The 19,110-nt window shown below is 38.8% G+C and overlaps 1 protein-coding gene across 3 annotated transcripts in view; it reads left to right on the top strand.

Moving 5' to 3' along the window:
• Positions 1-19,110, top strand: part of SMAD2 (SMAD family member 2) — a 75,859-nt gene that overhangs the window by 247 nt on the left and 56,502 nt on the right. For all 3 annotated transcript variants that reach the window (XM_026649311.1, XM_026649312.1, XM_026649310.1), the window contains exon 2: positions 14,036-14,321. In XM_026649311.1, coding sequence (XP_026505096.1) covers positions 14,086-14,321 — 236 coding nt within the window. In that variant the 5' untranslated portion in view covers positions 14,036-14,085. The remainder of the gene's footprint in view (positions 1-14,035; positions 14,322-19,110) is intronic.

Below are 19,110 nucleotides of genomic sequence, written 5' to 3'. Positions count from 1 at the left end.
GGGGGGGAGGCTCGGTTTGTGGGGGGCTGAGGCTGGCGGGGAGTGTGTGTGTGGGGGGGGTTGGGCTCGGGCGCCTTACACTGGGCCCGATTCTCTCTTTGCCTCCCCCTCTTCCCCAATCTGGTAAGCAGTTGGGCCCTGTTCTCATCCTGTTCCCAGGAGATAAACAGGGGGGTGGGGGGTGCGCCTGTCTTTCGGGGACACTATGATTTGTGCGGGGCTGGGGTTGCAGGCCAGTATCCCTTATCCACCCCCCCCTCCCCCAAAAGCCTTGAAAAACTCTAGCTCAGACTTTGCCAAACGAAGATCTTTACACAGATTAAATGTGGAAAATTACGGCCGGAGAAGCCAACGTTGTATAAAATTGTGAGCGAGCTGAAAATAAAGCGGTGGGGATGGAAAGTGACTTTCAGCCTTAACTCCAGTGGGTGTTACCTAGGGGTTGACCCTCTCTTCCCTGCTTGTAGGCAGTGAATGCTCATCCTCTTCACCTAGATGTAAGCAAACATCTGTGAAGTATATCGCCTGAGACACAAATAAGCACATCCTATCAAGTTGGTGCTATAATTGATGTACTCTAATAACTGCAAATAGTGGTTATTTTAGCAATTTTGCAAAATTCCTACTTGTAGTACTGTGTATATGTGTGAGGGGAAAAATAGTTAAGTAAAATCGTTAGTTTATACTCTGTATAAAGGATGGTTGGGTAAGAAGACAGTCTTACAAGGCTGTTTGAAAGTTGAGTTTGGGATTCAATTTCAAATCTAAAATCACTCTTCTTGTTTGTTGTACTCTCCTGCTTCACAAACCAAGCTTACAGCTTGTAGAAAAACATTCTTAACAATTACAATATGGAAGTTTAGTTAAGATCTACTCCAGATATAAACATCTACCAGACAAATACTGTTTGCATACTATGGGTGACTGAAAACATTTTCTTAAAGTATATCTTATGTGAGTGCTGAGATGTACATATCTCTGATGAAGTGTTTTAATGCTATAATAAGCAGCCTCCTGAGTGTATACAAATAATGAAGATATATTCGTATCAAGAAGCTTACAGTGAAATAAGCCATTTAAATTATTGCATTTGATCAGAGAGGGTGTCTTTTTTAAGATTTTTTTTTTTTTTTAAGCGAACTTCTCTTATCTAACAAATGGCTGCAGTAAGGACAGTTTTATATACTTACAATTGTTTACAATTGGCTAACTTAATTGTGGTGTGATTGCAGTGTGTCAAATTTAGCAAAATGCAAACTTAAAAAAAGTTTTTTTTAGTATATATAAAATAAATAAGACAGCCCCCCCTCCCCTGTGACCACTCATTTTTCACCCCAAACTGATCAGGTTCCTGTAGCTGAGAGAAAGGGGCCCTTTCAATCAGATAAGATTCCCATTTGAAATGATTTGTAGACTTTCCTTCATAGATATTTTTGTTCTTTCTCTGGCATTAGAAAAAGAGGATTATATTTTGCTCTTCAGGGGTATCTTAACTTGTTGCTTCCACAAAATTATTAACGGTCTTTCAAGTATCAAGGGAGGTAAAAATCAGTTTGATACATTACTCTAGTTATAGTCTTAAATAGCTAAGATTGCTGTTGTGGTGTTAACTTTATCATGAGGTTAACTCTATAGTAAGAGAGAGTGTAGAAGTGAAGTTCTTGCCCCCTCCCCACCCCCTAAAACCAAACCAACTTATAGTGCACACTCCTAACTCTCCACCCCCCCCCCCCAAGCAAAGGTGTAATATGGTATTAACCCTCAATGAGACTCAATTCTTAAAGAATTTGATTATTTAAACCCAATTACAGGAATTTCAAATTGATGTTTAACAATGTATTGGAAGATGTGGTAGCTTACCACTGCACTAGATTTCCTTTTTGAAGCCCCATACAGTTCAGACTCAGAAGCGTAGATTAGCAAAAATAGTGTGCAGAATTTCAGAGTTCTTTTGATAGCGAAGACTAGAATTATGGATATTCTATGTTGTGTCAAACTTACAGTAGGAATAATCAATTCTAGTGAGGTTTAGAAGGTCAAATGGTAATTGAAAAGGCTTACACTTTTTAAGGGTTTAGTTCCTGTCTAAACTGACCTCTTTCTCTTCTCTCTCCCCTTCCCCCCCCCCCCTTGTTGATTTTAATTTGTTCATACAATGAGACTTTCCAAACTAAAGGCCCTCCCGGATCCTTCTCAATCATCTTATGTCAACTTGATCTTTCCAAAGTGCTGAGCACCTGTAGTTACCATTGAGTTTAATTGGAGCTTGTAAATGCTCAGTATTGCTGAAAGCTTGAGAGATGTAAACTCTTCCCATCCCCCCCCCCCCCCCCCCCAAAAAAAAAAAGCTTAGGAGAACCAACCTTGCAACATGTCTGAAGGGTGAGGAATTGGACAGGGAGAAGAGAATTCCAGATTCTGTCTCAATAAAGAACAGTACATGATGAAACTTTAGTTATTGTAAAAGTATTAACACTGTGTTAATGGGCTGTGTGTGTAAATTCTCTGTAATTGAAAGCGTCCATTTATGAGACGGACTTACTAAGTGAGCTGTAAATTCTGCTTTTCAAATTGGATGTAATGACTTTTTTTTTTTATCATAAAGCCACAAACTGCTTGTGAACTGTGATGAGAGGCAAACAATACCTAAGCTTACTTTGCCAAAATATTTGTAACTGTTAATTTGTTAAACTGAATTGCTGCAGGTCATGCGATGGGATTAGTGGTTTTTGTAGTAGAACACAGGGTACAGGCAGTCCTGTGTTCAGTACTGTCTGGGCTAGAAGAAATTGAGGGAGTGCAGGTAATAATTCTGAAAGTTGAAAACAACTAGTTTCTTTGAAATGTCCCTGTAGAAAGTGCACTATGTAGGCTCAGGTTTCATTCCTCTTGACATTTTACTATGGTTTATGGATAACTGACAATAGCACTAATTATACTGTGCACTACAAGAGAGTAGTTAAGGGAGTGATTTCTTGCTATCTGAGCAGCTTAGGTTGGAACTTCTGTTTCATCAACAGATCTCAACTATATAAATAATGACTGAAGACGCAGTCACTTCAGGACAGTGTGTGTGTTGGTGGGGGGAATTTGTTCACTTTTATAAGATAAACCATAAGCTTCATTATTTTATCTGTTGTATCCTTCTGTTACTGCATTTTGTTGGCAGACTTTGCTTGACTTGTATGAAGAACTAGGTAGTTATTATTATTATTTTTTTTGTATTAGTCTGCATTGAGGGGGACTTCAGTGACCCCTGCCTACTAGTTGTCCGCATTCTACTGCCTACTAGTTGTCCTCATTCTACTGGCTTATATTTTATAGTAGAATATTTATATATTCTATAACTTATATAGCTTAGCAGACTTTTCTTCACTCTTGATTTCTTTTGTTGTTACTTCTAGTGGCCATTTTAAACATGTTTCTCTGTTAAACGTGCACATATGTATATTTTTAGTAGTCAAACTGAGATTTGAATAGAATGCATAAAAACCTCCATGTAACACTTGCACAATTGCCATAGCATTTGGAACCATAACTCTGCTTCTGCTGAAGTGTGGACACACGCACACAACATTTCAGCAGAAACAGAGTTATGGTTTCAAATGTGCACGCTCTCTCTATTTATTTAGCTTTGATAGCAAACAATGAAATTCTGAAAAACTTGCTTAGAGTATTGGGTATACATGCAGTGAGTAACTTAAAAACAGATGAAGTGATGAATTAAGTGAAGTGGAATCCTTGATAATTGCTCTCTTTGTAACTTTACCTAGGTTGCTAAAATACTTCTGCTCTGTTAGTCATATTACTAAGGGTATGTCTATACTTAAAGCGCTGCTACTGTACCACTACAGTGTAGACTCTGCCTACTTCAATGCAAGGAATTCTCCTGCTGGCGTAGGTAATCCAGCTCCCTGAGAGGTGGTAGTTAGGTCAGTGGAAGAATTCTTCCATCAACCTAGCGCTCTATACACAGGGATTTAGGTTGGCTTAACAGTGCTGCTCGGATTTTTCACACCCCTGACCAATGTAGTTAAACAACCTAATTTTATAGTGTAGACCAGGCCTAAGATCACTAAAAGTGACTCTTCTCCTTTCTCCTGCCTCTAATTTTTAACGCCACATAAAAATAGTCATTTCTATCAATACATTAAAATTCCTATCTTTCAACTCTAACTCCCCATAAGAGCTGACAATATAGCTAATAAAACAACAAAGGAAAAAAGTTAGGCTCGTGTCTCTAATACTTTAACTTGTAATAGCCCGTAGTATTTGAAGGAAAAGATCTGGCTTCTAAAAACTTTCATAATTCATGGTAGGCACTTGAGTTTCTCGTAATACCTTCATTCTAAGTATATTAAGCTTTATAAGACTTTCTCATTTGTTTCATGAAATGACTGATAAGGAAAACAGGCTGTCTTAATTCTTAAAAAAAGCAATGACGTGGCACTGATGGCTCTTAAAGTCATCACTCTATGCAGAGTTCTAACTTTCAAACACTTTTTTTGAGGCTTCAGAGGCATGTACCTATATATAAGCTTGCAGTGTGTCAGTTTAGATGGAGATATTAATGTTTTTAAGATTGGAGAATAGGTTAAAGTGTGACATAGCAGCAGGGTTGGGATTGACTTCTTACAGTGGTATCCTGAGGCGCCAACTAGAATCACATCCCATGGTGCTAGGGAGTCTACAGGGATGACATTCATGCATCCTCAAGAGTGGATTTGCTTTGTAGCCTCGGTAAGTCACTTAAGATATGATCCAACTGTACAGTTTGCTTAACAGAAGATGGGGAATGTGCTTTGAGACTTTCACAGGAGCTACAAAAGTACAGTGTTTCTAATGATAAACAAGTATTTTGGGAGGTATTGTTAATGTTCCTTTGTATAAGAATGCAAAACTTACTTTTAAACAGTGGGTGTTTAAATTGGTGGTACTTGCAGAATCACACCTTTAAAGTTACCCTTAAGTAAAACTGTCTTAAGAGCAGGAGGGGTCTGCCTTAAGCTTCAGCAGCTGATATGAAAGCTGAGGAGGGTGCTTGGCTCTGCCACTTGGGGCACTGGCCCATTAGCTAGCCAGATGGAGCTTCGGACCAGTTAACTGACCAGATGGAGCTTGTTGGGAGGCGAGCAGCTTTAGAGCCATTCCCCACTGCTGGCCTAATTGGCTGAAGAGCTGAACTGGGACTGGAACTGAGGCCATTGCTCAGCAGGCTGGATTCTCCCCTTCTCCCCCCTATCCCCCTCCTGGAGTGGGGAGGGGAGGGTGTGAAACTGTTCCACCTGCCCAAGACTGGGTGGGGGAGAGGGACAGGAGAGAGCTGAGGCTCTTGCTTAGTACATCAATCTGTTCTTGCATGTGCAGTTGCTGTTCAGAAGCTATGCAGCAGCACTAGAAGGAGGCAGGCTGAGTTTGTCCCATGTCATGAATCCAGTGTTGTATTGGATCATGCCCACTTCACCTCTCCCTTTATTGCATATGCTAATTAGTGTCCCAGAATTCCAGAAGTAGTGGGGAAAGATAGACGTGAATTATCTGGCTCTAGGGCTGAATTGTTTTTCTTTGGTATCCAACTATTAACATTAGATTGGTAGGCAAGTGCAAAGAGTGTCCTCAGATTAGAGACTCCTTTCACTTCAGTTAGTTGGTGCAAAATTTGAGTTTTCTGCAATCTAAGGTGAATGGAAAAACTTTCATAAATTTTAAATTTAATAAAATATCTTCCATGTTTGCGATACAAACATGGTTCTATGAACTTGGAAATCAGTGTTCTGCTTAAATGATTCTTTAAGGTAAGATTGAAGAAAAAAAAATCAGATTATCACTGTTTACTTTTTGCAAGCTTCTCATTCTTAATACTGTAACATAAGATAAATTGTAAACATTTTCCTTTGTTGAATGCCCTATTAAAGCCTCAACTTTCAGTATTATATAAGCTAACTAAAGGATTTTTAACTATTGTCTTACATATATTAAGCTTCAGTTAATTACTTAAATGTGACATTGTACTGAATTAATATTAAAGTTGACCTATGAAGGGGACAGGGGAGCTGCTCCTCCTGTCTACCCCCCTGTTTCTTATTAATTGAAAGAGGCCTAAAACTTGAAAAGCCTACTTTTAACATTAGAAAGTGAGGCTTTGTCTATTGTGGCCTTCTATAAAAGGCTGATCATATGACATCACAAGAGATGAGAAGTGAAATCTGAGGAAAATGGACTCTTAGAGAGGCTAAGTCTTTTTTGAACTGCACAGTGCGTCTTCAGAGAGATTGTTTCTGGAGGTGCTCAACACCCTTGCTTTCTTATCTAAGGGTATGTCTACACTAGTACTTATTGTTGTATAGCTTACATTACATTGTCCTAAGTGCTGGTGTAGACAATGCTATATTGGAGGGAGAGCTTCTCCCACCGACATAACTACTCCAGCCCCACGAGTAGCAGTAACTAAGTCGGCTTAGAGCGGTTACATTACACCAATGGCTCTCAACCTTTCCAGACTACTGTACCCCTTTCAGGAGTCCAATTTGTCTTGTGTACCCCAAGTTTCACCTCACTTAAAAACTACTTGCTTATGAAATACAAAAGAGTCACAGCACACCATTACTGAAAAATTGCCAACTTTCTCATTTTTATCATATAATTATAAAACAAATCAATTAGAATATAAATATTGTACTTGCAATAGTATATAGAGCAGTATAAACATGTCATTGTATGAAATTTTAGTTGTACTGACTTTGCTAGTGCTTTTTCTGTAGCCTATTGTAAAACTAGACAAATATCTAGATGAGTTGATGTACCCCCTCGAAGACCTCTGCGTACATCCAGGAGGATCCATACCCCTGGTTGAGAACTACTACATTAGAGAGTTTACAGTGGCACAGCTGCATCGCTCCAGCTCTGCCTCTGTAAACTCTAGTGCTCACAAACCAGATTCCTTAGAATTACAGTAAATCTTCCAGTAAAACTAGGGAAGATAAGATTTTATTTAATCTTTTTAAGATGAGCAAGCAGACTTGTGATCTGAAATGTTTTCAAACCTTGTACATCATGAACAAAGTGCTTTTGTTTCTAGAACATCACTAGTGCTACTATAAACAGATTTTTCCAGACATTCAAGAAGGTACAGCCTTTGTCCTCATGATTTTAGTCTCCTGCATGTCAGCTGTAAGGGTCCCTCTTCATCTTCTATGTTTGGTTGTTTCCAGGATCATTGGCTTATCTTTAACACATGTGCAAAGGTACTGCAGCAGAATGAAGTAAATTAAGGTTTAGAATAGCAAGCTTGACTTCAAAATTGTGACTTAGAAGTACCACAATTATCAGCTTTTAGTCTGCACTGTTAATTCATGTGCACATCAGAAAGCAGAAATATATTTGCAGCTAGATAAAACTGGAGTTATTTCAACTCCACATTAAAGATGGATAATTTACCTCAAGTAGGCTAACTCTCCTGTTAACCTGGTTTTACAGCACATAGCCTTGAGGAGCGCTTGCTATTACAAATGCATGCGTAGAGTGCTAGGTCCTGCCTACACAGCAGGATGGTCTCATACCCTTAGGTCTGGTCTACACGGGGGTGCGGTGTTAGATCAAAGTTACGCAACTTCAGCTACGTGAAACCCTGAGTCAGTTGACTTGGGCTCAGACTGTGGGGCTAAAAATAGCCCTGTAGACCTTCAGGCTCAGGCTGGAGCATGGACTGTGAAACCCACCAAGGGGGAAGGGTCTCAGAGCCTGGGCTTCAGCCTGAACCCAAATGTCTACATGGCTGTCTTTTTAGCCCGGCAACCAAAGCCCCCTAAGTCAGTTGGCCTCAGGCTCTGAGACTCAGCGCTGTGGGGTTTACTTTGCTGTGTAGACATACCGTGAGACACAACAGAAATTGCAGTCTAAGACACAAGGTGCAAAGGATGTGGAGGGGAACAAAATAGTTAATGTAAGTTGCTTATTCCTAATTGGCTAAGTACAGGGCAATGTTAATTCAGTAATTTTGTTGTGCATGTTTCAGAAGTGCATCTAGTGATTTGATGCCTCATTATAGGGAGGGTGTTCAATGTGTTGGGCTAGTGTGTCAGAGTGTAGATAGTTATGTCAGAAGAGGACAAACTTTGAGGATGTAATGATGGGAGCAAGGGACAGACAATGGAATAAGAACAAATGAGTGGGAGATAAACTGGTGGAGGGCCTTGAAGACAGGCTCCACAGGCTTGAGCTTGATTTGGTGGAAAAGGGAGTTGCTGGCGGGACCAGGGGGCTGAGGCAGTTTTTAATTGCATTTCTTAGAGTGGAATAGGCGGTGTGAGGTATTATGCAGGCCATTGGTTGAAGATGCAACTAACTGTATGGGAAATGGTTGAGTTTTAGGTGTGTGGACATAGGTGAGATTCTAGACACTTTGGAGGGAAGCTGTATAAAGCTTTTTAGACATGGGGGTAGGATGTGGAGCATGGCACTCTAAGGGGGGGAGAGTAGTTGAAGATGATGCCTAGATCATGAGCAAATGACAAAGGTTGATATCAACAGTGACTGTATAGAATGAGGATGTATTAAGAGGAAAAGTCAGAAGTTCCATTTTTTAACCATATTAAGCTGACACCAGGACTTCAAGAAGATGTTGGGCTGACATGGGACTGGCTCATTAGCAGTGGGTTGGGATTGTAATAGACTTGAATCATTGGCATAGTAAACATTATGATGTTTGTGAGTTGAGAGTGCTAAACAGGGCAAATAGTGAAGTGGCAGTGGTCTAGAATAAAGCCATATGAACTCCCTATGAAGGCATGGAAAAGAGAACAGAATAAAACTTACAGTTGAGCTTTTGCCGGAGTAGTTCATCAGCACAGCATGGGATCAGCATCCATATTGTTGTTACTTTGTTTGCATCAGTTTTCCAGCCACAATTGTGCAATTCTTCATTTGTGGCTTTTTGCTTGGTGCACATTAAGGTGAGTTACAACATTAATTCCTGTTTGGATAACTTTTGGATAATGTGACAAAGATGTAGGTAAAGAGGTCTGGATCAGAATCTGATGGCACTGTTTCAGAATTTGCAAAACTTCTTTTGATAACCATATTTTCAATTCCTCAGAACTTTTTAGCATCAGAGGGAAAGCTTCTGAAAGCTTCCATGCTTGGCCTCAGCCTAAAGGTAGCTTTTTATTTTTAAGCTTGCAGACTTCGTTCAGCCATTTTGATGGTGGCAAATACACTTTTTTCTTTACTGCCAGTTCCTCGTGTGCACCCCCTCCCATCAGAGTTAACGTCTGTGCAGTCAGACTTCATGTTTTAATAGCCTCTGCTTTGTGGTGTATCTGATTTTTGGGGGAGAGTGTAGCTTTACAAATAAAGCTAATTCAGCATATTCAAAAGAGACTTGACAATTTCAAAACAGATCTTGATTTTTTTTTTTTTTAAATCAACACTCCTGCCCTACTCTTGTCACGTTTCTCTGTGCTCTGCATGACAAATGTGTAGGTCACAGGTGAAATAACCTGTAAGTAGACACTGTTTTACTGAAACACAACTAAGCTCTGATGTAATAATATAACAATGGCTAGGAGCAAGAAGCTATCTTAGGAAAATTAAGCATCCCAAAAATTTAAGAGGGTGTCATGAGTTTTGGCATTCTGCAGTGTTAAAATTCTGAAGCTTTTCTGTTCTCTTCAGAGAGAGAGAGAGAGAGAGAGCCTTCACAGTACAAACTGATACTCTAGAAAAGCTTTATCTTTCTTTTCTTTCTCCGAATGTGGCCACTCTCAAAGCCAGTTGCCATCGCATTCAAAATCAGCTACTGTTGAGACTTGAGGGTAGCAAATGTACTTGTATTTAAAATTAGGCCCTTACCAGTGAGCTTTCACCTGTACCCGATTAACTGTTTGAAACTATAATTAAACACAGGCTAGAGCTAGAAGATCCTGTTTGGTTAAGATCTAACCAATATCCTTTTTGCAAAGGAAAATTCTGTCTAATCCTTTCTTGGACATAGCAAAGTGGATAAAGGAGTATGATAAGCTTAATGTTGATAAATGCCAAGTAAAAATTGTACTCAAGCACAAAACAGTTCTAAGTCAATGAAAGACTCAGCAAAGGGATCTGTGTCGTGTGGCAGAGAGTGAAGGTATAAGCTAAATGTGCAGCTGTCTTCCAAAAACAAAAAAACAACCCCCCCCCCCAATATAAGGATGAATAAAGAATGGGAAGGAGAATACAAAGTCTCAGGTAGCATTGATTTACAATGGCATGTCCTGATGGAGAACACTGTGCAGTATTGGTTACCCATCTCAAAAAGGATCTCTCAAAATTAGAGAAGAGCAACAAGAATGATTAGGGGCATGTAAAACTCTCCTAAGAAGAGATGGATTGTTACCTTAGAGGCAAATAAGAGAATGTAAGAGAGTGAATTGAAGGTAGGTTGTTTGCACACTGTCTTGTAACACAAGAGCAAGGGAACATTCAGTGCCTTGAAAGGTAGGGTACATTGGTTTAAATCAAAGCAATTAAAATTGGCTATTTTAATCATGATTTAAATCAGCAAGCAGAAAACCTTGATGTAAATCATTGATTTCAGTCTTATTTTGCATGTGTATTATTGTTTTTTCCCTAAAGAGAGATTAATTCTCACTGATGAGTAACCAAAAAGGTATTTGATTTGCAACTAAATACAGCCTTTATGCTAAATTTGGTGCTTCTTTTGGGTAACCAGGACAATACACTCATTCATATATTGTATAGCTTAGTTTACTTTTATTCAGATTCTTAACTTTTTAAATTTATTTGTTAAATGGTGAATGATGGATTTTTATTGTAGTTTGTTACTATCTAGTTGGATTGAAATAAACACTCAAGTACATAAGAATACTTTAAAACTCTTCCTAAATAAAAATGTGCCAGATAAACGTTATATATCAGAACAATGGTTTGCATAGCTAGCTAACTGATGAAACAAAGGAAGTAGTTAATGAATTGAACAGATTGTTTCTGGGGTCATATTCATCAAGATTTTAGAACTTGTAGATCTTAACCTCGTACCTAATTTTTATGCACATGTTGGAAGAGGAAAACAAGATTTCCTGTCTTTTAAGCGCCCTATTAATTTCTTAACTTTGAATGAACTAGTCACTGAATTGAACTAGTTGAATAAACTGAACTGAAGAGATTCTCTTGGCACCTGCAGCATAATCTATTGCTGTCAAAAAAGCTGCTTTAGTACTTCCACAAACTCTGGTTCCTGGTTTTTAGTCTGACTCCCAGCAATTCCGTGGTTTGACTTTCTTTAAAACTTCAGCAGCAAACATGTATTGCTCAATATTATTTATTTTAAATTATTAGAGTCTAGTAAATGTAGGCCTTAACATGGGTTGTCAGTTTCCTATTTAATTTTAAATGGGTTTATTTTTAAAAATAAGCCTGTCTTTGTTTCAAATAAACAGGTCAGTCAAATAACCATAGAATTTTATTCATGCTGCTGACAGGTGGCAAATTTAAAAATGATCAAAGGAAATAATTTCATAAAATGTGTAAGTTCACTGGCACTCACTGCTGCAGAACGTCCAGGCCAAGAACTTGGCAAGAGTTGGAGAGATTGGAGCCTTATTTGAATGTTCGTTCTAGCTAGTTAAAGTTTTGAAAGGGAGATAAAACCTCATGCTTCAGAGTTTGACCGTGTTAATGATTAGGATGAGACCGTCATGGGAGTCAGATTATCCATCATCTGCTGATTTAGATTTCTTGTACCTTTTCTGAAGCATCTGGTTGTGGCCACTCTCGAACAAGATGGACCATGGGGCTGATCAAGTATAGCTGTTCTTATGTGAAGTATAAAGAAGGCCAAACTAAGTGCCCTATTTTATGTGTGTGTGTTTTAAATATCAGATGATGAATTCAGTCTTCTGGACTCTCAACTGGAAACCTAGCTCCAGTAATGGCTTTATTTTATCGTAATACATGGAGAAGATAGCACTGCAAAATTAATGCAGTAATGAATTAATTTCAAATCAAGAGTAGACTAATGGAAGGACAGAGGAAATGTTCTCCATCTTCATATATACCTTTCTTATGCAGAGCTCCGTGTGTACAAGCCAAAATTTGAAGACCGGGTTCTCAAATAAATCTGTTTTCCTCCAGTGAAGTCAGTGGAGCTAGTCAATGATACCTGTGTAACTAAGATTGTAATTTATAATTTAAGCGTTGGGAAATTGATCCTGGTGAATATTCACCAAGTATAACAGTGTTCAAAAATTATAACTTAATAAAAAAAAAAAGCATGTTCAGTGAAAGCAACAGTTCTCTGTATCCCTGTAAACTCACATTTTTTTTTCAAAATTTGAGATGTGAAGCTTTCATATTGAAGCATATGAAATCAAACTAATATGGTTGTTAGCTCACATGGGAGAAATCTCGGTTTAAGTAAAATCAGTTTTCCTTTAATATAAGGGAAGTGGGGTGTGCATGGAGGCACTGGTTGAGGATGTAGATTATCTTAAAAACTCTGATTTAGTGGACTGATTTTAGGTTTGGGAGCCAGGAGGAAATGCTGAAGTCCCACAGCTCTCTGTGAAGTAAGGAAACATTACAGTTGAGGGAACTGAGGCTTGGCAGTTAAGTGGTTTGCTGAAATTCAAACAGCAAGTCCCTGCTGGAGATACAATTAGAGCCTATAGTTTCTGACTTTCCAGTCCCATGATTTATTCACAAGACTGCTGTCCTTAGGAAAGTCACAACACTTGTCTGTCTTCCCCCAAACTCTGTAGTTGGTTCTGAATTTATATGGATTATCCCAAATTACTAAACATTAATAGAAATTAAGAATTCTTTACAACAGTTAAATCAGATACAGAATAGTCAAACAGCATCAGGCAGGGTGACTTCTAAGTAAGGCATGCATTTCAGTGTCCTTTCCAGGCTTGCAGCTATATAAACCCACAGACATCCTGTTGACTTCTTTTTGAACTGATAGTGGATATCAGATGAAAGACCGTATGATGCAAAGATAGATCTAACTACTTCTGTTGCAAGCACCAGTGGACAAAAGCTTGGATTAAATACAAATGAAGTTCTTGGTATTCTTACTGAATTTTGGAAGACTTCATTGCCAATGTTTACACTCTTCAAATAGCTTGCAGAAAACCAATAGTATACCACCCCTTAGAAGTCAGTTTAAAAAAAAAAAAAAGGCTTCAAATTGATTGCATCCCTTGTGCAAATAAAATTTGGTAGCCATTTAAATATTCTGGTATGGCAGCAAATGGCTAGCTAAAAGTTGGCAGAAGACTTCTTCTATGCAACAATGATAGTGACATGTCCAAGTCATGAATTAAGTAAGTGACATCTTACTCCAAGCTGGACAAAATGTGTACCTTGGTATATATATCTTACTGCAAATTTATCAAAATTTTAAAGTGAACAAATGAATTGGGTTTGTATAATCTGCTCAGTTTGGAGGATTATCCTGTACTATGTCCTCTTAGTAGCATCTAGATGAGTCACTCTTTTAAAACTCCATTGTATTTATTGAACTGCTACCTGTAAAATGATAAGTTATTAAAAAAATTTAATCCACTCAACAAGTGGTATCACAAGCGGGAAAACTATCGATCTGATGCAAAAACAAACTGATTTCTGCACTAGTCACAGGCAAGTTATAGAACAAGACATTTTTCTGTTTAAATCCCTTGCCTTCATTTAAACAGCCGAGAACAGGTGTGTAGTGCGTATTATGACTTTTAGAACTTTCACAATACAGTATGAGAATGCCATAGGTACATGGTGTGGATTTGGAGGGAGAGGATGGATGGTTTGCTACCGCTTGCATATTGGAAAAAGGGAAAACTTGTACCTGACTGGAATCTAGTCTGTGAAGCTAACATAGAAAGTTAATGCTGTCTTCTAGTTAAAAAACAAACACTTCATTTGTCGGACTAGGCATTCTAGAATGTCCCCAAGTTCTGCTGCATCTGGGGGTAAAGAGTCTTACCAAGACATCTGCCCCACTAAAAACTAGGTGCTAATGTGTCATTCTTTCTTTCCCTAGATTGGATAGGGCAGCTAACTTATTGGACACAGAGTGCTGTTTTGGAGAACATGTCATCCATATTGCCATTCACTCCACCAGTTGTGAAGAGACTGCTGGGGTGGAAGAAATCAGCTGGTGGTTCTGGAGGGGCTGGTGGTGGTGAGCAGAATGGTCAGGAGGAAAAATGGTGTGAGAAGGCAGTGAAAAGCTTGGTCAAGAAGCTCAAGAAAACAGGACAACTAGATGAGCTTGAGAAAGCAATCACCACTCAGAACTGCAATACAAAATGTGTTACAATACCAAGGTAAGTGCAGTCTGGTTTGAAATTATTTCAAACTATTTAACGAGTGGCTGATTAGACACCTATTTTAAATCATCCCTACAGAACATTAACTGTGTAAGTAACATGCTTCAAAATATTTAACTTTTTTCTTTGAAAACTAGTAGCTTAACATGATCTTGCAGTGCTTATTTTAATATTTACAGTTGAACAATGTTCTTCATAAAGTCTCTAAATCGTCAATAGGACAAATTTTTTAAGACATGCCAATTAAAATTACTATCTTGATCCCCACTTATGCAGAATGGTTCTGGGAGCTGTTACTTTGTAGCATTTTCTTTGATTCTTTCAGTTAACAGCCCTGGAAGGGCCTACAGAACCTGCACTTCCAGTGTAAAATTGACTTTGTTTTTCCTTGGTCAACACTTCAGTCAGCTAATTGTATGTAAAGGTCATCTTTAGGTGTATGGTAAACTCATGTCAGTTGTACAATCTGCAGCACCCCCACCCCCTCTTGGATGGGAAATCTCAGATGCCCTGAGGCATTTTGCTGTGAGAAAACTTACTGTGTACTTATTCTTTGTTACCAGTTAATGAAAGCAATTCCTATTAACTTGGAGTACATCTCTTGTGCTTTATATTGATATATAGGTGAATTACTTGCATTTTTTCCTTTTTGACTTTCTCAACTTTATTCATAGCAGCTCCTGTGTGAAAGGATCATACTTTATTGTGGATATTAGTCTGGCCTACTGTAGATCCATATTATGCATAATACCACTGAGGCATGTGCATTATTTTCATTAAACTCTTTTCAGAAAGTCAATATGGGAGCACTTCACGGGTGCCTTGTTTTTCTTGCTCTGAAAATCTTACTACAGGATCTTATGAAATGGGAATTCTCTAGGCACATAGGACCTATATTAAGACTAAGGAGCTGCTTAAGCAAGAGTGTTGCTCCTGTTTTTGAGAGGTTGAATTCTGTTTGTGTAGGACACGTGGGCTGGGATATAAACTTAAAACTGCATGCAGATCTTAATGCACAGTAGAACTTTGACTGTTAATGGATGGCTATCACACCTCAAGGGCAGATTATAGCCAGTATATCGTAATAGCTTTTACAGCCCTTGTTGCGTATGGCATAGCCTTTTGCTCATGTTTTAGGCCTACTACTATTTTTATCCCCATTCTTCTTCCCTGCAGCAACTCACTTTCTGTGGACTTCATTCCCATCCCCTTCCTCATGCAATCTAGTCTAATGAAATATATATTGTAGACATGTGTTCTTGCTTGGCTTTAGTAGGCTCGGGTAGAATTCACAGCCTTTGGAGCAATTAAGGTGTGTTTGCCAATTTGCAAACAGATTTTTTTTTTTTTTTAAAAGGATAACAATCAGTTAACTTTTGGAAAGTTCTCTGCTAACACAAGGCCTAGAATTTTTTTTTTAAATGGAAGCTTTGATTCTTCAAAATCTGATTATGCCATATGGGTTTACATTGATAAAAGATTGGATTCAACGTTTGGCCAAATTGTTAATCTTTGAGACACCTCTGGTAGATTTCTAGAAGGCCTAACACTTAAAACATAAACTGAGTTGTCCAAATCTCTTGAACTAGCTTGCATTTTCTAGCATTGGGTTTATGTACTTTCATGTAAGATGAGTATTTTAAGTAGCATGTCAATTTATCACTGCATTCCTTAGGCTCTGCTTGCACCCCCATTCAGATAACTTCTCGTGTTTGTGCACCCTCTTTGTGGCAGAGTAGTGACTGAAATTAGTCAGTGCTTAATGAAATACCATGGTAACACTGGGTACAAAATATATAGGAATGGCAAAGTAGGTTGTGCTGGTGGGGCAGTGGCACTATGCTATATTTGACTCTGCTTTCTTTTAGATTATCTTAAATTAATCAAACGGTGCCATAGAATCTCTCTAGCTAGAAATAATATGCGTAAATGAGTATAACAGTAGGAATATGCTAGTGACCACCTGACTAGGATGGTGATGGTGATTGTGAAATGCTCCAGGAGAACACCCAATACTGTGGGATTTCTACTATCCCCATATTGACTGGGTAAATATCACCTCAGGACAGGATGCAGGGAACGATTCTAGACACCATTAATGACTGCTTCTTGGCACACATAGTTCTGGAACCCAAAGGGAGAGGCAATATTTTGAGTTAGTCCTAAGTGGAGCATGGGGTCTGGCACAAGAGGTGGAGATAGCTGAACCATTCAGTAATAGCAACCATATTGTAATTAAATTTAACATCCTTGGAGGGGACGATACCAAAGAAACTCACCACAGAATCATTTAGCTTCAAAAAGGGGAACGACCAAAAATGAGGATTTCAGTTAAATAGAAATTGTCAAGTGAAATGTCTGCGAACTGCATGGAAATGTCTTAAGAATACTGTAATAGAGGTTCAAACTACATGTATACACTTTTTTTTTTTTAAAGCACAAGAGGACTAAAAATACCACTATGGCTAAAAAGAGGTTGTCCGAGACCAAAAGACTTCCTTTAAAAATTGGAAGTCGGATCCTAATGAGGAAAACGGAAAGGAGCACAAACTTTGGCTCTTGAAGTCTGACGGTATAATTAGGCAGGCAAAAAAAAAAAAAATTTTTTTTTGAAGAGCAACTAGCAAAAGACACAATCAAACAGCAATTTTTTTAAGTACAGTACATCAGAAGCAGGAAGACTGCTAAACAGTCAGTGGGGCCACCAGATAACTGAGGTGCTAAAGAAGCACTCAAGGAAGACCAGGCCTTTGTGGAGAAGCAAAATGAATTCTTTGCATCAATTTTCACCGCAGAGTACATAGGAGAGATCCCTCCCCCTCTGTCCCCGAGCCTTCTTTTTATGTGACAAATCTGAGGAGCGGTCCCAGACTGAGGTGTCGCTAGATGAGATTTTAGAACAAATTAAACAGTAATAAGCCACTAGGACCAGATGGTGTTCATCCAAGAGTTCTGAAGGAACTCAAATAAGAAATTGCAGAACTAACACATTACATATCACAGTTATCACTTAAATCCGCTTCTATACCAGATGATTTTAGGATAACTAATCTGACTCCAATTTAAAAAAATAAAAATAAAAGCCAGTTCCAGAGGCAATATTGGCAATTGCAGGCCAGTAAGTGTAACTTCAGTATCAGGAAAATTGGTGGAAACTATAGTAAAGAACAGAATGATCAGACATGTAGATGACCACAATATGTTGAAGAGTCAGTGCTGCTATTGTACAGGGAAATCATGCCTCACCAATCGTAGAATTTTTGAGGGTGTCAACACACATGAACAAGGGTGATCCAGTTGGTATAGTGTATTTGGACTTTCAGAAAGCCTTTGACAAGGTCTTTCACCAAAGGCTCTTAAGCAAAGTAAGCGGGCATGGGATAAGAGGGAAGGACCTATCATGGATCTGTAACTGGTTAAAAGATTGGACCATTTATTCCTACTCTTTGTTTCCTTTCTCAGAATGGAGAGAGGTAAATAGCAAGGTCCCCTGAGGATCTGTACTTGGGCCAGTGCCCTTCAGTAAAACGATAAATGATCTGGAAAAGAGGGTGAAGCTTGAGGTGAGAAAGTTTGCAGATGATACAAAGTTACTCAAAATAGTTAAGTCCAAAGCAAACTGCCAAGAGTTAAAGGGATCTCCCAAAACTGGGTGAGAAAATAGTGGATGAAATTCAGAGTTGATAAATGCAAAGTAATGCACTTTGGAAAATATAATCCCAGCTATATATACAAAATGATGCTCTAAATTAGCTGTTGGCACTCAAGAAGAGATCCTGGAGTCATTGTGGATAGTTGTATGAAAACATCTGCTCAATGTGCTGCATCAGTCAAAAAAGCGAACAATGTTAGGAACCATAAGGAAAGGGATAGATAAGACAGAAAATATAATGTCCCTGTCTAAATCTACAGTATGCCCACATCTTGAATACTGCATGCAGTTGTGGTTACCCCCTCTTATTCTAATAATTAATAATAATAATAAAAAAAGGTTCAGAGAAGGGGAACAAAAATAATGAGGGGTACTGTAACTATGCTGGTTCTGGTGGGACCCAACTGAGAGTGCCAATTCAGGACAAATTGCTTAGAGCAGGGCAGTTACAGCCCAACGCTGGGGTTTTTCCACCTCTAAGGCAAACCAAACCAGCCAGACAGAGAGGACTTCGGTTTTACCCCACTGGCTAACCACAAGCAATTCCCTTAGACGCGCCAGTTTCCCAGTATCACCACCAGTGCCACTCGTTATGGGGATGAATGGTTGTGAAAACCAATACCCCAGTAAAAGAAAAAGGTTCTCCCTATCCCAAAGGACCAAGCCCCAGACACAGGTCAATATACAAATTAGATCTTGCCCTCAAATCATGCTGTTGCCAATCCTTTAGAATCTAAAGGTTTATTCATAAAAGGAAAAAGAGAGATGAGAGCTAGAATTGGTTAAATGAAATCCATTACATACAGTAATGGCAAAGTTCTTGGTTCAGGCTTGTAGCAGTGCTGGAACAAACTGTAAGTTCAAATCAAGTCTCTGGAGTACATCCACAGCTGGGATGGGTCATTCAGTCCTTTGTTCAAAGCTTCAGTTTGTAGCAAAGTCCCTCCAGAGGTATGAAGCAGGATTGAAGACAAGATGGAGATGAGGCATCAGCCTTTTATAGTCTCCTCCAGGTGTAACACCTTTGTTCTTACTGTGGAAAATTACAGCAAAAATGGAGTTTGGAGTCACATGGGCAAGTCACATGTCTATGCATAACTCAGTTTTTACAGGCAGCAGCCATTGCTCACATGC

The sequence above is a fragment of the Terrapene carolina genome, unplaced genomic scaffold (genome assembly GCF_002925995.2).
Source record: "Terrapene carolina triunguis isolate 2854851 unplaced genomic scaffold, T_m_triunguis-2.0 Scaffold69, whole genome shotgun sequence".
Lineage (NCBI taxonomy): Eukaryota > Metazoa > Chordata > Testudines > Emydidae > Terrapene > Terrapene triunguis.
This window is presented reverse-complemented; position numbering and strand designations above follow the sequence as displayed.